The 20945-nt window shown below is 43.6% G+C and overlaps 1 protein-coding gene across 11 annotated transcripts in view; it reads right to left on the bottom strand.

The window, feature by feature from the left end:
* Nucleotides 1-20945, bottom strand: part of RBFOX1 (RNA binding fox-1 homolog 1) — a 364238-nt gene that overhangs the window by 179000 nt on the left and 164293 nt on the right. For all 11 annotated transcript variants that reach the window (XR_014297670.1, XR_014297671.1, XM_082669675.1 and 8 more), the window contains exon 2: nt 5363-5605. Coding sequence is in view for 9 of the 11 variants with exons in the window: in XM_082669673.1 (XP_082525799.1) it covers nt 5363-5605 (243 nt within the window). In the remaining 2 variants the exon portion in view is untranslated. The remainder of the gene's footprint in view (nt 1-5362; nt 5606-20945) is intronic.

Raw genomic sequence — 20945 nt, forward strand, 5'->3', positions numbered from 1 at the left:
CTTGACCTCAAGATTTATCTGTTTCCTCACACATTTATTCTTCATTCTTGCTATGGTCTGAATGTTTATGTCCCCCATTCACTGCCCCAGACTCACATGTTGGAATCCTAAAGCCCCATGTGATGATGTTAGGAGGTGAAGCTTTGGGGAGGTGATTAGGTCATGAGGGTGTAGCCCTCATGAATAGCATTAGTGCCCTCATAAAAGAGATCCTACAGAGCCCCCTTACTCCTCCCACCATGTGCAAAGGCAAAGGCTCTGAACCAGGAATAGGACTCTCACCTGACCATCTGGTACCCTGATCTTAGACTTCCAGCCTCCAGAATTGTGAGCAATAAATTTCTGTTTATAAGCCAGTCTGTGGTGTTTTGTTACAGCAGCCAGAATGGACCATGACACTTCTCTTCTGTTTCAAAATTGAAATGTTTTCAAATATTCATGGGAGCCCTTATTTGTAATGTTGGCCATTTTTTTTGTGGCCCCAAATGGAAAACAACTCAAATGCCCATCCACAGGTAAATGGATCAACAAATTGTGGCACATTCTACATAATGGTATGCAAAGAGTAGGCTACTGATGCATGCAACGAGATGGATGAATCTGTGAACCATGATGCTAAGTGACTGAAGCCAGAAAACAAAGAGCATACGATGTTTGATGTCACGGATAGAAAATTCTAGAAACTGAAAACTAAGCTATAGGAGCCAATCAGTTGGTTCCTGGGAATGAGACAGAGGTGGAGAGGGAAGATTGCAGAGGGGTGCATGTATATTTTCGAGTTATAGTTTTTCCTGGATATGTGCTCAGGAGTGGGATCACTGGATCATATGGTAACTCTGTTTTGTAAGGAATCTCCATACTGTTATATATAATATACAATGGAACATTACTCAGCCATAAAAAAGAATGAAATAATAATGCCATTTGCAGCAAGATGGATGGACCTAGACATTATCATACTAAGTGAAGTAAATCAGACAGAGAAAGACAAATATTATACTGTATGATATCACTTACATATGTGGAATCTAAAAAAAAAATGATACAAATGAACTTATTTACAAAAACAGAAATAGACTCACAGTCAAAGAAAACAAACGTACGGTTACCAAAGGAAAAGGGGGGGGTGATAAATTAGGAGTTTGGGATGGAAAGATACAAACTACTCAAACCACTATATATAAAATGAAAAAGAATATAAATACATAAAACCGAATCACTTTGCTGTACACCTGAAACTAACACGTTGTAAATAAACTATACTTCAATATAAACAGACAAATCAAACAATACAGTGGTTTCCAGATTACAAAAAAAAAAAAACTTTGGGATGATGGACATGTCTGTTATCTTGAGAGTGGCAGTGGTTCCACAGTTATGTACGTATGTCAATACTCATCAAATTGCACACTTTAAATATGCAGTTTGTTGTATGTCATTTATATGTCAATAGAGCTGCAAAAAATAAAGTATTTCTTCTCCTTTCCCAGACTACCTATTGTATCTGTGTACCCTTGGTCATATTCCTTCCTATTTCCTCTAAAATACTTTGTCACTTTCTTTCTTGAGTCATCATTCCCTATCTCTTCTTCCCTGTCCTCCCCATCGCAATTCTCTGCGGTGTAAACAGTGAATCAAAATCCACTCTCCTACAAACTGCTTTCTCTGAGATCTGTGCTCTTCTAATGCTATGTTTTCTTTTTCCTCTTCCCTCCAAATGTTTACAATGGTACTGTACATACCCACTCTGATAGTTCCCATTTATTCTTCAACTCCTGGCCCCCTGGCATCTCTCCCCAATACTCTACTAAGGCTACTTTCTCCTGGGTCTTCAGTGATGTCCACAATGCCAGCTTCAATAATGTCTTCTCAGTTCACACCTGCCAGGCTGCCATGACAACACTCTCCTGGTTCAACTCCCCATCTGGGTACCCTCTTTACATCTCATTCAATAGCTCTTTTTCTTCCAAACCTCACCACCTATGAGCTCTCCAGTGATCAGTCCTTGACCTTCTCTCCATTCCCTACACTCAACAAATGAATCAATTCAGGCCTGTCTATACAAATGGATCACCATACTACCTTTGGTGCTGACCAGTTGCTGTCTGTTAAATAACTTTCACGAGAAGTCCCAAAGGCACCTTACCATTGACTCCGGTGGAACCATCCTTGGTCTATGTATTTGGGAATGGGGCTCCTCAGTGGCCCCATGGCTGAGACATCCATTCTCTGCTTCAGCCACTGAACTGCGCAAACCAGAGAGAGAGAGTGATTCCCAGGCTTGCTTGTATGGACTAATCCAAGAGTCTTTCACTGGGAATCTGGTGTGATGTCAAGAGCCTGAACTTGAAGGACCATCACACAGAAGTGGAGAATGATGAGCAAGAGGAAGAAGAGGCAGAGATGGATGCAGCTGGAACCTAACAGATGCACACCAAGAACTAAGCTGTGTCTAAAGCCAGAACTTGTCTGGAATTTTTTGTTTTATAAGCCGATACATTCCCTACTGAGTTTTCCGTTACAGCAACAAGAAGCCTACGAAATAATACTGCTTCATCAGTGATTTTGAGGTAGATCTCTTAGAAAGTGTTTTCTTCCATGATCATCATAATACACTAAAGCCTTGGAAATCCATGTTCTAGAACTTGCGACATTATGACAAGTAACAGAACACATATCCTACGCTCTCTAGTGGACCAAAACCTCTCTAAGGGAGGGAGCCTGTCTCCTCATCATTTCACCTCCTGTAGTGTCTGGGGCACTGTGGACATCCAATATGCAATTTAAATGTAATCGTGTTGATCTCTGGAGAGTTCTTTTTGTGAGAAAAGGATGTTGAGCTTCTCTACTCCCCAGCTGGATTAAGATTTCCTTTAAGGTAGGTACAATTAATCCTTTCTTTCAAAATGTCATTTTTTAAACTTTTCTGGCTTAAACTCTTTTCAATGGCTTCCCATAGCTTTCAACATGGAACCCACGAGGCCTGCGGGATACGATCCCTGCTGGCTGCCCCCATTTTATCCTTTGCCATTGCCAAACTGTCTTCATATGCCCTAGACGTACTGCCTTTTTTTTAGTTCTTTGAATAAGCCCAGCTCTTTCCAACCTTGGAACCTTTGACCTCGGTATTCCTTTTGCCTGGATGCTTTGTCTTCTCCCCTTAAATGTCATGTCCTTGAAGAAACGCTCCCAGACTACTCATTTACATGTGGCGCCTCTGGTCTTTTTTAGCCTCCCACAGCACCTGTCTTTTCCTTAGGAGCGCGTATCACAATGTGTGTTTATACAGCTATTTCATTGCTACATGTTTATTCTCTGTCTCTGGCACTAAGTTACAAGAGAGGAAGGACCATTTATGTTTGGTTCAACCACATCATCAAGTATGAGTCCTGGCCCGAGTAGATGCTTAATAAATATTTGTGAGTGAATGAATGAAACTTCCACAGCAGTTTGTATGGTTGGTCCATGTTGAGGCTTAATAAATGATGTCTGATGGGACCTTTTTTAGTCCTAAAATAACCTTCTCAAGCCCTACCACCATTGATTATGACAAAACAACCAGCATACAAATAAATAACTCCATCACTAGGTAGTCAACACAACAACAATAAACACCTACTAAATCCACAAACCCATTTAATGAACCCATTCCTAAGTTACAGCAGCCAAATACTATACTAAAAAGGCAATAGCAGCATTATTGACAATAGCCAAGAGGCAGAAACAACCCAAATGCCCAACAACGGATGGATGGATAAACAAAATACGATCTATCCATATCATGGAATGGTATTCAGTCATATAAAAACAATGAAGTACTGATCCATGCTCCAGCATGGATAAACCTTGAAAACATTCTGTTAAGCAAAAGACAGACACAAAAGGACACATATGGTATGATCTCATTTGGGGGAAAAATACAGAATAGGCAAATCCAGACAGAAATAAAGCAGACGGGTGGTTCCCAGGGTCTGGTGGGAGGGAGGAATGGAGGACGTCTGCCTAATGGATACTGGATTTCCTTTTGGGGTGACGGAAATGTCTAGGACTATATAATGGTGATGGCTGCACTACATTGTGAATGTACTTAATGCCACCGAACTGTATACGATAAAATGGTTAAAACAGTAAATTTTATGTTATATGTATTTTGGCACAATAAATAAGAGAGGACAAGCAATAGAAAAATTTTAAATTTACATTATTTTGAAAAATCTCCAAAGCTAACCTGCAAATCAGTGAGGTACCAGGTAGCAAAGCTAGTCAATGGTTGCTTTGGCTACAAGAAATATATCATGCTTCAAACCAATAAACTTCTTCGCAAATACCAGTTTCTCAGAGGGCAGAAGAAACAGGCCCAATTGCCTTGCACCTATAAAGTGTTCTGGACTAGAGGCTGGATGTGTCCAGGCTTCTAAAGAATTCCACAGAACAAGTTTGCCTAAGTGTACATATACCTCTTACGGTATGCACGGTGTGTGGTTATTTTAGGTGGTATATAAATAAACATTGTGTAATTTTCATCGTTATTTTTGTTTAGGGTGGTTGTCCTTTATGGATAGCCAGCAATACTAGTTTCTATTGATGGTGGTGATAAATGGTTTCTTTTCAGTTTGTTTGCTTGTTTTCCATCCATTTCATCCATTCATATGCAATAAATCTGACTTTTTGGTGCATAGAAGTGTGTCACCTCCACCATCAAAATGCAGAACAGTCCTGGCAAAATTCACTCCTGCTGCCCCTTGGCGGCCTAGGCCACCCACACCCCCGGGGGCTCTGAAATAAAAACGATGTTAGGGACTCAAGCCACAACATGGGTGAATTTCCAACGAATTTGGCTAGGGAGGGCTGGGGTGGGAATGGGGAGTGGCTACAATGGGCAGGAGATTCATTCTGGGGGTGATGGAAATATTCCTAGACTGTAGCAATGGTTGCACAATTCTGTAAATGCAATAATAATCGGTGAGTTGTCCACCTCGAATAGGTGAATTTTATTGTATGTAAATGGTATCTCCATAAAGCCATTAAAAAAAAAGATTATATTGTCACAATCGCATAATCATAGTGTATGATTCCCCTCAGATGACATAATTCCAGAAAAAGCAAAACTATAGAAGCGGAAAAGAGATAAACGTTTCCCTTCACAAATACACGCGGTTAATGGAAAATGTATTGATTTAAATCAGTGCCAGTAGGTAAGATGAACTAGGCGGGGCTGGGATGACAAGGATGAGCTTAGGGGCTGCTTTGCGGGAGAGAGCCTCCACCCTCCAACCCCGACCAGTTGCACGGCGGTGCGCCCCGCTGTCATTCCCGTAACCCTGGGGTCCCAGAGCGCCCCCGGAGGCCAGTGCGCACTTACTGTGGCGGTGCCCGAGACGGTGTGCGCGCTCGTGTCCGCTGCGCTCTGCTCCGAGTGCGACTGCGCGGCAGGGTACAGGTTTAACGTGTGCTCGGGAACGGTGGTCTGGCCCGTGTACTCTGGCGCGGGGTGGGGATGAGGGGCCGTGTATTCCGCGGGGATGCCGTTCTGAGGGGGGGCAAACTGGGCCGAAGCGTAAGGCTGAGCCATTGTGTCAGGGGCAGCTGCTGCTTCCTGATTACCCTGGAAAATCAGAAAGAGAGAGAGGGAGTGAAAACCATGAGTGGGCACCAAGCAGAAACCTTCCCCCCAAGGCACAAGGACAACTGCTCCCCGGATGCTTCGTGGGTTTCAGCAAGGTTGCCAAGAGCCTGAGATGGATACATCCCACTCAATCTTCACCGGACCCCATAAGGAAACAGTAAGCATTGTAGATAGAGCCCCATTGTACAGATGCAGAAATCGAGGCTCTGAAGACCCTTTCCCAATCATCCAGCCCAACAGCCACACACTGTGAGGGCATGTGCTCTCCTGGATTGGGTTGTTCTGGCAGATCTTTCTAATTTCATTCCCGTTTGGGGACCTGTGAGCATGTAGTTGTCGCTGGTGACAGCAGAGCCTTGATTTGATACTTAAAATGCCAAGACCGATTAAATTGCACGTGTGTGTTCTTGAGAGGAGAGACAATTCATGTAAGCATTTGAATTTAATCAACATTTTATGTGATTTGGCTCACATAATGGGACAGGGGTGGTGGTCCTTGCAATGGTCACAGCGTGTGTGTGTGTGTGTGTTTGATGTTCCCAGTGCCAACATGAAGCAGCTGATGAAAATTCAGTGCCTAATTTGGACAAAGATGGCCTTCTGTGATTGTCTCATTTTAAGTATCTCTGCAAAATGCTGGACTTAATTCTTAGCCTCATTAATCAATGCCTACTCCCATTCCCTGACTTATTATTTTTTTTTATAAGCAGAGTATTATGTAACAATTCGCCCTTCACATCTAGGCAAAACATGCAGTGTGATACTTATAGGCAAGTCAAAAGAATAAAAAAAAAAGAATTCAAATGCTTCCATTTCAGGAAGCATCTCTCCCTCTCCACCTGGACTCCCATAACTTTACTACCCTACACACACACACACACACACACACACACACACACACACACACACACACACACACACACACACACACACACACACACACACACACAGCATCAGGGACTGTAACCCAAAGGTCTAAATTTTCCACGGTCTTAAGAAGAAATGGGATTGCGCAGTCAGAAAAAGAAGAGAGAGAGAGAGAGAGAGAGAGAGAGAGAAAGCTTAGCAATTAAGCACACCAAATAGCTGCCTCTCCCATTGTCTGTGGTCAATTAGATGTGACTTCAGTCCTCCTATAACGATACCAGGGCAAAAGTGTCAGAACTGCTCACATCTCCTGGGTTCCCGCCACCAACATTTGAGAGCTTCTTCAGCCAAAGCAACTTGAGTGCAGCAAAAACCATTATGACAGAGAGGGGGAAAAAAGTTTATTCTCAGAGCAGTGCAAGGAGCTGGTGCATTTGTTTAGAAGGAACCTTAATTGGAATGTTAAAGATGACACTTGGAGAGAACGACACTTAGGATAAGTTTAAAACATTTTACAAGTGAAAACACTCCCCTCAGGCCCTTTCCTCCCCCAGACTAATTTCTCCAAATGTCTGTGCCATCGGAAGCAAAAATAAACAGCCGTTTCTTTCTTGGCAACGTGTTTTCATAGCACTTGGGGCTGAACGGGTCTGTCTGTGCTGCGGTTGCATCGATCGGCATGGAAAGTTAACCGCGTCCGTCCTTGGGAAACCACATTTACTGTCATTGCCGTTCATTGTTCACTCCTCTTCCAGGACAAGCCCGGTTTCCTTTTAGGGGCCACTTCCACTCCCAGTCCCCACATTGTGCAGATGTGGCTGGGCCCGTCTCTGGTTACCTCTAGATGTGGTCATGTTACCCTGCCTGGCTAACCAGAGGGCTCCACTCTTAACGGTCACAGTGACTTGGGCTTATGCCCATCCACCTAACCCCTAGCAACTCCAGTGAGGCTTAATCCTGGGACTTGGCTGGAGTTTGGGGAGGAAGTTCTTTCACTTCGAGGACTGGCAGCTGGAAAAATAACGTTCAGCCTAGAGCTGCCAAGAACTGCCTCTTGAAGGGAGCCTCCCTAAAGCAGAAGCCAACGCAGAGGAAAACGGAGCCCAGAAGTGGAGAAACAGATCACTGAGTCCTGCTGACATCATTTGAAGTCTTGGATCCAGCTTTTCCCTGCAGTGAGTAACACTGCTGTTTAAGTTCCATGAGTCAGTAAATGTCTTATTTAGTGTAAGCCCGCCTTTCCGTTACTTGCAACCGAAAAGGTCTTGACTAATACCAGAAAAAATCCTCTTCTGTATATGAGCTGACTAGCGTTCTTCTCTTCTACAGGGCTGCTCAAGGAATACATCCTTGTGCACAGAAAAGTCCATACAGATGCTACTTCTTTCTGGCTGACAAGAAACCCCAGAAACTTTGGGACCTTGAGAATGCTCCAAAGAGAAAATCACCGGGACAGATTCCACTTCTGCCCAAAGGTCCGTTTCAGCCTCCCCTACCTCCCACCTCGCTTGTCTCTGAATTGAAAGACAGACTTGTGAAAACTCCAGGGGAGCATGAAATGATCACAGGATCAATGGTAGAGAGAGATGGTCATAAAAGACAAAGCTTTCCTTTCTCCACCTTCAGTAGAAACACTTTCACGGGTACATATGTGCCCACATGGCCTTTCCTCACTGCAAAGCAGTCTCAGGAGGAGTGAACCAATCCTACAAGCTGCAAAACAGCAACAGCTCCTTGCTAGGATCTGACCTCTCTCTGTACTGGAGAGGGAAGGCCTGCCCTCAGGAAGCTTGTGGTCTCTCCATCTTCTCGACACCATCCTGTTCACTGCCTCCTCTGCTTGGGAATTCCTCCCCTACTCCCTTCCCTGGCTAGCCTTCCTTGGCTTCTCTTTGAGGTCCCAGATCAAGAGCTTCCCAGCAAGTCTTCCTTGACACTTAAACCACATCAGTTGCCTGCCCTCTACACTGCAGCTTGTGGTCACCTCCCACGTAACTCCAGGTACCACTATCGCCTGCTGATTAGCCTGTGAGCGTCCTGAGGGTGGGAGACTGTGTCACATTCTCTGTTCCACCTCCAGGGTTCAGCAGCACGCTGGCTGCAAAGTCAACATACACCGGTGTTTGCTAAGTGAATGCATGCTTGGCTAGTGGACTCTGGGCTCTGTCAGGCTTCACTAGCAACAGGATGGGGGTGGGGGGATGGGAGAGGGATCAGCAAACGAACCCTGGAAGAAATCTGGCCCGTGACTTGTTTTTGTAAATAAAGTTTTATTGGGACACAACCATGGTCACTGTGCTCTGATGGCAGAGTTGAGTTGCTCTGACAGAGACCATATAGCCCACAAAGTCTAAACTATTTATCTATCTGGCCCTTTGCAGGAAAAGTTTTCTAATCATTGTGGCAGAGTTATCATGAAATATGGGGACATCAGTTAAGATGCAAGAGGGAGGAGATATGGGGATATCTGTATATGTATAGTTGATTCACTTTGTTTTAAAGCAGAAACTAACACCAGTGTAAAGCAATTAAACTCCAATAAAGATGTTAAAAAAAAAAAAACAGCTGTTGTTGCACAGATAGTTTGGGCAGGAAATACAGTTGGTGGTGAAGTAGGGAGGGAAAGGGGGTGCCTTCTACCTAAACCAAGGAGGGGGTGGCTCAGCCAGATCTGGAGTTCGGCAGCGTTAAGGACGGTGGGAGAAAGGTGCAGTAGAATCTTTCTCAGAATGTGCTTTCCATCACCAGGTCTCTGCATTGTACACACACGTGCTTCAAACTCAGCAGACGTGGGCTTGTGCGAAGACCTATGATGGCTTCAGACTTCTGTGTTCCATCTGAAAGGCATCCTCTTCTCCAAACCAGAACTCAGAAAACAAACTGCGTGACACTCAGACCTAGTGGGCACCAGGCAAGGAGTCCTTAAGCAGGGTGACTGCTCCCCAGGAGACATTAGGCAATGACCAGAGACACTTTTGTTTGTCACAACTGAGTAGGAAGGGATACCACCAGCATCTAGTGGGTGGAGGCCAGAGCTGCAGCTAGACATCCTACAGTGTACAGGACAGCGCCCCCTCCACAACCAAGGATTATCTGGCCTAAAGGTTAATAGTGCCAAGGTCTAGACTCTCTGCTTTGCATGCACTGCATCTCTGATCCTGCTTTATTTTGTTGTGAAGGATACTGTAGCCCAGAGCTGGTAAATGATATTACGAGGTTGCAGTCACAAGTACCTCTGAGGGAAGCCAAGAGCTGAACCAGAGCCTGGGTTTATCCCACGCCAAGGTGTCCCTCATCTGGAAAGAAGATCTCTGGTGGGGAGATGTGTTTCCAATTTTAAATAAATAAACAGCTCTCTGTCATGTATACCGTGACCCTGAGACCTGTTTTCCACCTGGTGGCAGGTTACACCCTGTGGGGAAGTCAGGTGCTAGGGTATTTGATTCAAAGAGGCCAGGGTTCCAGTAGCCAGACTGGGGGAGGCGAGGGGTAACCCTTGGTGTGTTAGAGCAGCAGCCTGGGAAACTTCTGCCACCTCAAGCCCAAAGCCTGGCTTCCGAAGGCTCTGAGGCCACAAGGGCCAAGGGCAAGGGCCAAGTAGGGGCACCACTGGAGCCAGGGCAAACCACCAACCTCTACCAAAACTTATGCCATTCTGGCAAACCACGGGTGCCCACCTCTAGAGACGATGTCCATGGTAGCCAGGGAACCTCCAGGTAGCATTCAAGTCCATAGAACTTGGGATGCACTCCCGTTCCTGAAGTTCTCAAACAGATGTTGGTGGGACCCCGCACGGTTACTTATTAACACTGACAGCCATTCCAGAGGAACCCTAATTAATATTCCAAACATTTGTACTTTGGGCTAATTACAGCTAATATTTAATTAAGATCACTGTACTTCCTACGGAATTATTTTTCACCTTCAAAGGGCTTCGGAGATGTCTTTCTTTCCTCCCTAGTGATGTTCCTGGATACTCAGCTTGGCTAAAAGGGATTTTCTGGAAAAATATATGCACATTATGGGCACCTTTTCCACTCCAGGTCAAGGCAAATCTTGGGCACGTGAACAAGCTCCTGCTGGAAGGCTGAAGCCAATTTCACACTGGTGGCAGTGACAGGCAACAGTTATTTGGAGCGCTCTGGTTAGACGTTCCCTCATTTGCAGAAGCTGCCTTCTTTCTTCTACTCTAATGCCCACCCACACTTTTCCCTAAATAAGGGCAACGATCACAGAGATTCTGATATTTACTGAGTCAGGATGCTTGTGGCTGTTCTGAGTTGATGGGGAGGGTGATTCTGCTTTGCATGTAGTCCCACATTATCAAGGGAGTGCTTCAAGTGATTTTGCAAACCTAGCATCTAATTTTCAGGGCCTGGACTTTGCTGGGTTGCTGCCGAATACACAAAAGGGGGGAAAAGAAGCCAAGACCTCATGCTTTAAAACCCACCGTTGCTGCTGCAGAACTGGGTAGGAGTTTGAAATCAAGAGCATCCATTAGGATAAATGCAGAAGAAACTTCTTTGTCCTCATACACCAAACCTCAATTAGAACAGCAACCCAATGGCAGCCAGATGATAACGGGGGACCCCTCATTACCTGCGACAACCCGACAGGTAGTTTGTACTCCAGTTACAGAGAGAAGAAGGATTATTAAAATGCAACCAAGTCTGATTCACCACAGGAAAAAAAATGCCATGTCAATTTAAATATTTTACTGAAGCATGAAGTAGCCAGGATATCGCTATTTTAAGACAAATACCGTAATCTGACCATTAGCATAGTGTGTGGACTCCGCTGCGTGCAGGCATTCAGAGAGACGTCCCTCAAATACAAGGAGAATTTCCTTGGTCACTAGAACATCCTACACCCTTAATTTTCTCAGGAGGCAGAGTCAGAGAGAAAATGGGAGGTGCTTTTTTTTGGTTTCTTTTCAGACATCACCTTTCTCCCGTGCATGGCCCTTAGTGGTTTAATAAGGTAGTTTTGGGAAACTAAAAAACGAACCAAGAGAGGCAGCCCATCAGACTTGGCAAAATATTTTGGCTCAGAATCTAATGCAAACCACATTTCAGTTGCAGAAAATAGTCTTTACGTGGCAGAACATGAAATGGATTTATTCTTTTCACCGTAACTGTCTGACTTTCACCGAGGGGGAAAAGTGCCTGCCGAGGTGGACTTTAAGTATTTTTCTTTCTCTTCTGTGTGTGTGTGTGTGTGTGTGTTTTCCTAGCTCTAACTGTCAAACTTCTGGTGCATCCTTTCTCCTTTTGCTTCTGGAATCTATTTGTCCCCAGTCCACTTCTTGTCCCCCCACCCCAAACCTCTTCTGGCCTAAACACAGCCCCTATAATGAAGAAAGGCACAGGAATGGTTCAATCCTCATAAACCAGCTGATTACATCTGTCTGCACCGCCTAGGAGAGCAGCCACGGGACCCCCCACCAACTTGGATTTGCAGGAGGAAACTATCCATTCTCCGTTGCCTGCAGTTTTCCGTCTTGCTGACAGTTTGGTTTACTTTAGTTTCTTAGCCTGGTCTGTTCTACTTCTCTGGCAAGAAACGGCATATTTCTTGAAGAATTGCATATTCAGAGAAAGCCTCCACTGCTGGACGGAAAAGAACTAAACTGCATCATGCCCCCCAGGGGCACGGAAACCAAGAAGGAAAATGCAAAATTACATCATTAACCTGCTGGTTCTAAGACCGGCTCAGTTCCACCCATCAAGCAGAAAAGCCTGCTCGCGCGCGCGTGCACACGCACACACACACACACACACACACTCGGCTGAAAATCCTTTCCTCCCCCCCCCACGCCCCCCACCGCCGGCATGATTCAAGGAGCAGAATCCACATCATGGAGAGAATAACAGAGACTTAATACAAGGAAAGGCTTCCGCTTCATTCAAATCACAATTTCGAGTAAAATAGAAAATGGGGGAAGAATACCTGCTGTACCATCCTGCTTCCTTTCTCCTCCATAAACTTAGCAGCTGTTCTAGTGTCACACCACAAATCATCTGCCTGAAGCAAGCCTCGATTACGAGCCAGGGTGTGTGCGCTGTGCAACGTGGGGACGGCGGGGGTGTGGAAGGGGGGCGCCGAGGCTGCCTGGCTGACCTCCCCTTCAACAACTGACTGCTCCCCAAATCAACCCCAGATGGGACTCCTTCCTTGAGCCTGGCCCATCAATCACAGCTTGCCCCTCCTCTGGCCCTTGCTCTCAGTTTCAGAGTATACACTGAGCAGATGATTACATAGAAGAGGAACAGAAAAAAAAAAACCCACACAGCACTCGACTACATTAATAGCTGTTTAAAAAACATTAGAAATGCTATCCTCTGCGCTGCCTGGAGCTGGAGTTTTTCATTACTAAACTAAATATATGGTATGCAAAGTTAGGGAATCCACTGGGAAGGTTGCGACTATCCTATTTTTGAAATATTTTCAAGGTGGGGGGGGGGACACCGGGGGGATCAGGGGAGGAGACAGAAGAGGGATGAAGACAGAGCTCAAAGAGATAAGAGAGATGGTGATGGGTAAATTAAAAAAAAAAAAATACCGTGAGAACATTGCAGATAAATTTACAACAAAGCTGAGTGGTTAATTGTAAATTGACCTTAAAATAGTCATGGGCCAGTGTTTGGAAGATCTGGAGGCCTGGCTGTTTGGCAGACTCACCGTGTGATCTCAGACAAGTTGTTGCAATGCCCTGGCTCCAGTTTTTTTGCTTCGGTTTAATGGGGAGCATGATGAGTGACTTCACAGGGTAATTGTGAGAAGATCATGTTAAAAAATCAAATCACGGGGAAACAAACACGGCACCCTGCCTCATAGGATGCGCTACAGAAACAGATTCATTCGTCACACGCAATAACGTGGTGAGCGAAATCCAAAGCCATCTTTGTTCCTAAGGACCAAGCAGTCAACAGGAGAAACAGGCTTTCAAGAAAGGAACCCACAGTTGACCACAGAACCCCAGTGGTGATCAAGGCCATGAAGGAAAAGCAGAGCCATCTTGCTTTTCCCTTGTCTTCTTGAACTTCTGTCTCTCCCTAGCTCATTGTTTTTTTCTTCTCTCCCAATAAGCAAAAATAAAACCTCGTACAAAAAATCCCCAGTGATTTCAATGCCAAATGCTGCCTCTTCATTTAAAGCTACAAATACTTTGTTCCTCCTCTATTATTAAAACTACAACAACCACAGTGAAATGTCAACACAATTTCAGGTTTTATTTAGTCATGTCTTTCTGGCTCATCGAGGGAGAGGTTTCAAGAGTCCCATCCGCCATTCCCGTGGACAGCTGCTTATCGCCGAGACGCCTGCTTGGAAAGGAGACATCTCCCTACACTGGAGGGAATGGATGGCGTTTCTGAAGTGATTAAACTTGTAATTAAATTGTATAACAGAGGAGGAGGTGAGGGTAGAGGAGGCTGCCCGGAAGAATTCCACTTTCCTGCTGATCTGTCGGTGGTACTAGTTCAGGGAGCCCCTGGGTGATTTGTTTGTTTGTTTTAAATTCCCAGCTCCCCAGGGTTGGAAAGAAAAATCTGGATAAACAGTATTTGTGCCATCCTTACATTTCCATTTCCAATCACACTCCGGGGATGCCTCTAATGCAGGATTAAATTAAGCAGCCTTTTCGGGTTCCTTAAAGGGATGTGTCAGCTCCCCTCTCAGAGCCACATCGTCAGAGGACCAGAGCCCATTCCTCACAGGCCTCCTGCCCAATACGTGGACTCAGCAGTCATTCCCATGAACCGTGAGCTCCTTGTCCCACTGATAACTGAAAAGCTAAACTTCTGTCCTTCAACCTAAGTATAGGGGGTCTTACTTTCTCCTAGAAAGCAAAAGGGATGAGACCAAGATAGACAAATTCCCTGGTGAAGGATGTTCTGGGAAGTGATAGAGAAAATGCAAAAAAAAAAAAAGTCAAAACACCCAATAGCGAAGAGTGTTTCAGGTGGAAACAATCAGAGTGATGTAACAGGACATTGTTCCTTAGCCTGTGGACCATCAGGTCATTTGGGGTTTTCTTATAGAGCCAGATGCTAGGACTCCACCCCAGACCCACTGGCTTAAAATCTCCAAGGGCAGGATCCAGGCTTGGGCACTGTGTAAAAGTGCCCCAGATTATCCCGATACACCATCTCGGGGGGAAATGTTATGGGTTTTTCAAACTGTAGGTGTGAACCCTTGGGATGTAGAACCCATGTAGGGGTTATCACACCAACATTCTTTAAATGAAATAAACTATACCACACCGGAAAAGAATAGAAAAGAGTAAGGAACTGTTTCATGAAACTTTTATGTGGGTGAATTGGGTTGTGACATAAAATCTTTTATGGATTGCAGTAAAATAAATAAAATAAAAAACACTATGCTGGGTAATTTCCCTGTTTGTTACCTTCTAACCTTTTATTGGTGCTGTGACTATGGAATCAGAGACAAGTGTTGAAAAGCCAGGAGCATAATGGTGGAACTATTGGCAAGTCATTCAACCTCCATGTACCCCGTTTCCTCATTGATTAATATAAACCATAATATATATTCTTCTTCCTGATGAGGGTCTTGTGATTGTCTAGGGATAAAATCTACAGGAATGTGTTTTATAATCTAGAAAGCCCTGTGAGCATATATGCCCCATTGTGGGGATGAAATTGGTCCCCCTTCTGGTCCAGCAAAGTGCTTCCTCTGGAGAACACATGGGGAGGTGTGTTGGATTCTACTGTGTGCCAGGCACTTTAATCCCTACAACCACCCCCAAGAGATAGATATTATGGTCTCTTTTAAAGGTAAGAAAATTGAGGCTCCAAACGGGTGAAGAAATATTTCCCAGTATGGGAGTTAGTAAATTAGGTAAGTGGCAGAACCAGAACTTGAACCTGATTTAGTCTTATTGAAGAATTCCTGCCACTGAATCCGTACTAAGATGAAGATGGAGATGATGATGATGATGAGGTGGAGGATGGAGATGATGGTGAAGATGATGGTGATGATGATAAGAACACTTTTCTTGAGCACACTATGTACTAGTCATTGCTCTCAGCACCGAGAATACAAAATTCACCAAAGCAGCATTGCTTGTTTGTTTATAATTATTTTAGTTAGTAAGAACCCAGTGTGGTACATACTGTCACGAAAAGGGAGGTGGGGTTACTTCCTCCCACTCACACAACCAGTAAGTGCTAGTTACCCAAATCCACTAGACATCCTTAAACAGTTAGAGATGGGTTCAAATCTGACCTCAATTAGGTCAACATACAAACCTTGGTTTCCTAACTACACTGGCTTACAAAAAAAAGCATCTCTTGGACAAAGAACTCTGAAATTGCTCTGAGGCCATAATTCACAAAAAACAAACAGACAACAAAGATAATAGGAATCCGTTTCACAGATTCAAGTGAAAGCAATTTGTTTCATTTCACTTTCCCGGCCTCAACCGGGAAGCAGAGAGAGAGAGGCCAGGAGCCATCTTGCTGCGGCTGGCAAACACCAGCCCCAGATATACAAACCAGCCGAGTAGGCGGCAGGCTTGCAATGATGAGGTGTCATGTTTGCAAAATGTTCCATCCTGACTTTCCATTTGGAGCCACAGAAGACAGTAGAGATTGTTTTTCTCAACTCCTTAAAACTTAGTGACAATCAAATATTTATGGCACTGTGCTAGTCAGTAGCCTTGATATAGTTTCTTATGAGGTGATATTTCCAAAGAAACGTGCTTATCTCAGAAAAATCTGCAGCCTCTGGAGCAAGTGAAGTTCCCAGCCAACAACACCAGGCACTTAAGAACATGGGTTTTCTTAGCTTGCTCACTGCAGCCCCAGGGTCTCAGAGGGCCCTGACTTGTCCTTTAAAATCCTTGTCAAAGTCTGACATGATATACATTTTGATTTTGACATTACGTATATTTTTATATTGCATATATTTTGAGGTCTGTCTCCAACTAGACTGTAAACTTCATGAGGGCAGGAACCTCTGCTGTTTTTCTCACAGATGTTGCTTTGAACATTTCAAAGGATAACACGCACATGTACATATTCAAAATGTTTTGTGGCATGAAAAATTCCCAAGCTAGTCCCTTTGTCCCTCCTAGGACCAAGACATGCTCTGACTCACCCAGCACCTCAGGGCCCTGAGAAACAAGGTCAAACCATCAAATGTTGCTCTGCACCGTTGAAAAAAATTTCCCCGTTGAAACACCCCAACATCGTACTGAATGATTTCTTGTTGGAAAGCCAAGCAGCATAGGGCTTCACCTCTCTGTCTGTGAAATAGCTGTAAATGCCCTATTATTGTCCATTATTAATAAAAAGTAGCAGCCAGAGCAGCTGTTATTCATTGAGTTCATTCTAAGCATTAGACAATGGTAGTCACTTTAAATACATTATCTAACTTCATCTCTACAGGAACTATGTTTTTACTAACCTTATTTTTATCACACCCATTTCACAGATAGAGAAGCAAAAAGTCTGGAAGCTAGTAAGTGGCAGATGCAGCCCTCAAATCCATGTCTTTCTTCAAAGCTCAAGTCCTTTCAAAGATGCTACGACTGACCTCTTTGTTGGCTAAGATGAGGGGTGATATCTGTAAGGGTTATGGTAGAACAATTCAATCACAAAATATTTTCTGAAGTATCCCAGCCAAAGTTGGAGGTTACCAAAAAGGCATGAGATCTTGTTCTTGCCATCCCAAGATGCAGAACCTAAGTAGGTTAACAGTGCTAATGATGATGATGGTGATTATAACATTATTAATAACAACAAGAATATAATTAGAAAGGCTCTCAACATATGCTTTCCATTGCCCTAAATTTTGTATAAATGTAACTCCTTCAATGCACCCTGCAGCCTCAGGATGGGGACACAATCATTACCTTCATTTTATAAATGGGCAGCTTTGAAACACTAAGCAAACAATCTGAGTCCACCCCAATAGTGCATGCTGACACTCATATTTGGACCAATCCAATTCTGACTCCAAAGTAAGAAGTTGGAAAACAAATTCAAGAAAGTTGCTGTCTCCTTCATCCAGTTTCGCCCAATGGTAACCTCTCACATAACTATAGGAAACTGTCAAAACCAGGAAACTGACATTGTCGGACCAGTACTCTACATGGCTGCAAGCACAAGGGGAAGTTAGGGCAGCAAAAGTTCAGCTGTCATTTTTTGCATCAATACCATCACCTCATTGCCATTGCCATCTATCCCTGAGTGACAGCTGGAGCTGCCCACCACTGTCCCAAATATGGCGGTGGAGACAGAAGGGCAGATAAACTAATTGACAATTGAACCAAGCAAATATATATTAGCAAAAACCCTTTTCATAAGGGAAGGAACAGATAACGCATTGTAAATCATCATTCAGTAAAGATCCTTCGTCTCCTGGGTATGGAGGAAACCTTCAATCCTGAGCAGGCCTTTCACCCTCACAATCTATCTCCTTTCACAGCCAGCTATTTTCTAAAGAAGGGGACAAAAAGTTCTTACCACTACCACCAGGGTAATATTAGTATCAAATTTATATTCAGGATGAATTTCAAAGACCTACACCACTGTTGATATTACTGCATTTAGCCAAATCCACAAAAGGAAAAGAATGGCTTGTGTTCCCTTAAATAGCTTGCTTACAGTTACCCTGCAGATATGACTTGGGATAATATCACTGGGTTACTTACTCCATCATAGTTATCCAGGGGATTCTCTGTCTGTCTGCTTCTAAAATAGGAAATTAATAGATCTGGTGTAAAGCAACTTTTTTTTGTAAGAGAGGAGGTCGCTGTACATACGGCCAGCACCAAGTAGCTCAGAGAGGTACCAGTTCCACTGTGGATGTTGCTTAAGTACAGCATCCCACCAAGAGCATCACCAAGGGTCTGCCTCTAGATTGGGGAAATGGGGAGCATTAAGTCACACTCCTAGAAAGAGAATCATACACTCTCTTCACTGGAATGTTGTCACAGAAAATGAAATGCTCTAGTGAAGGGAAAAGTAAACATTCTAGATGCAAAATCAATGCAAGAAGTAGATACCATCGTCTTGTATATGAATGGATTCAGAATCATTTGCACTCACATCCTGTTATGAAAACTGAATTTCCTGTTTATATCCCAGGGACGTGAATCAACATTTCTTCTCCTTCTCTGGTCCCTTCTCAAAGGTGGACCCTAAACATAGCTGAGATAACCCATGACCTTGAGGAGACATGACACATGACACTGTTAATATACAGAAACTAGGTACCACCGCCACATAGTTTATGATGAATTTCCAGAACCAAACCTTTGACTGGGTTTTCAATTATCCAATTTCCGTATATCCAATATCAGCCTCTCACAAGATTGTAAACTCCTTAAAGGCAGGGACTTGCCGTATTCATCTTTAACATTTCCCTCTTTTTTGTAATCAGGTGTTTGACATGATAAATATCTGTTGGTAAATATCTGTTGGCTTGCATTCACCTCACTTGTAGAAAGATGTCTAATCTGGTTACGGCAACAGGCAAAGATGATAAAATATGACCTTGTCTTTCATGGTGCGTTGCATAAGTTTTAGCCTCTAATAGTTTGCCAACTAGAAAAAAAAAGGTTGTCACAAAATGAATTATACTTGGACTTGGAAGAAATGAAATTAGGAGAGACTGCCAGAAAGCAAGGGCAATGAACTACTCAAATAGGCAAGAACTTGATATTCATGCCATTGTTCCAGCAGTAAAACATTGGGCATCTTCTGGATGGCAGGTCCTGTGCTAGACTCAGGGGCTACAGTGGTGACGAGGATTCACGTAGCCCAGGAACCTCTGTAGCTATAGGTTGGTAGAAGTTACATAATAGACCAGGAATGTACAGTTGAAGGGGTATGTGCCATGAGAAGTGAAATATGAGGGGCTCGCCTATCCCCTATGGTTTATCAAGGAGGGCTTTCCAGAAGAATTGATGTCTAAACCTAGAGTTGAAAGGTGAGCAGAAAATAGCCAGATGGTATGAAACAGGTTGACAAAATAATATGTGGAAAGGCCAGCTTAATGTTGCAGAAGGAGGAAATAGCTCATACCCAGGGTGGCAGAATCAATGAAAAAGAACTAAAAGAAAGTGGTGAGGTTATTTTCAGAGCCACAGGGTGGGTTGAGATAGAGACCTAGAGGCTACTGGACTGTAAGGCCCCTGAGGGAAGAAACCCAAGTCTGTGTGATTGGGTACCACATTCCCAGGAGCATTTGAACGGCATGCACAGAATAGATGCTCAAAAACGTTTTGGGTAAATCAAAGAGTGAATGCAGTGATGGTATATGCCAGGATGAAGCTAGTCAAGGGAAGAAAGAGGAAAAAGAAAAGAAAGGGATCTGATCATTTAAACTACACCCTTTGACATTACATTTTCCCTTGAAGCAACCCAAATGCTTGAAATAGAAGAAATAAACAGATGAGTTAGGTGGTCAGTTTAGGTAAATAAATAGGACAGAGGCTCATCACTCTTTCCATCACCATCATCACAATAGCTTAGCCAATGACAGGATGTAAAGGTTTCTGGGAGTATTTTAAACATGGTCTGTTTGAGCCTCCATACCACATTGGAAGGTAGGTAGGATGGGTACCATTTATACCCATTTAACAGAAGAGAAAGCTGAGGTCAGGTAACTCAGTGATATGCTCAAGTTCAGACAGTGAATAAACGTTCTAGCTGGGATTTGAACTCTACATATATTTCCATTGCACCAAACTGCTTCCTAAGTTTTCCACCCATATGACCCAACAAGTCTATAGACTTGACTGCATGACGCATTTCTATCAATAGACTTGACTGCATGACGCATTTCTAGGTTTCCTCCATCCTCATTTCAAAAACTTTTATGTAGAGAAAAAGAGAAATAAACATGGACAGTATGACAATTGAGCTTCTCATCAGAACAAAAAGGAGATAAAACTTTACTGGCCTTACAAATTCAATACAACCTAACTTAGCATAAGCCAGTATTGCTTAATGCCAGTATTGAAGTTATTACTATTTTTAAAAGATAAGTCAAGAGAGACTGAAATCAAAGAGCTCCATCTTCCTAAGTGAAGAACCAAGTTCAGTAACTGGCCCTGCCCCAACACAAGGTCTCTGAGCCCAAGGCCCTCAACCAAAGCACCACTGGAGACTGGAAAACCTTGAATTTTTCACATATGTTTGATCAGTGCACAAGTATTATTTTTCTGGAGCTAAGGATGTGTGATATTTTAAGGATATCTGCCTGCATGAAAGCTGCGCTGAGAAGATCACACAATTTGGAGTAAAGCAGGGCTAGACTGACTTAAAGAAGAGTTTTTGCAAAATGTCAAGGTGGATCCAAGGAGGAGAGTGGGGTTTCAAAAATATGGAAGAAGTTTGCCTTATTTGTATATAAGAGAGAATTTGCCTAATGGCGCGACATTTTATTTCAGATACCAATAGCATGTAAGTCTGGCCAAATA

The sequence above is a fragment of the Grampus griseus genome, assembly GCF_964374135.1.
Source record: "Grampus griseus genome assembly, chromosome: 14".
In the NCBI taxonomy this organism is placed as follows: domain Eukaryota; kingdom Metazoa; phylum Chordata; class Mammalia; order Artiodactyla; family Delphinidae; genus Grampus; species Grampus griseus.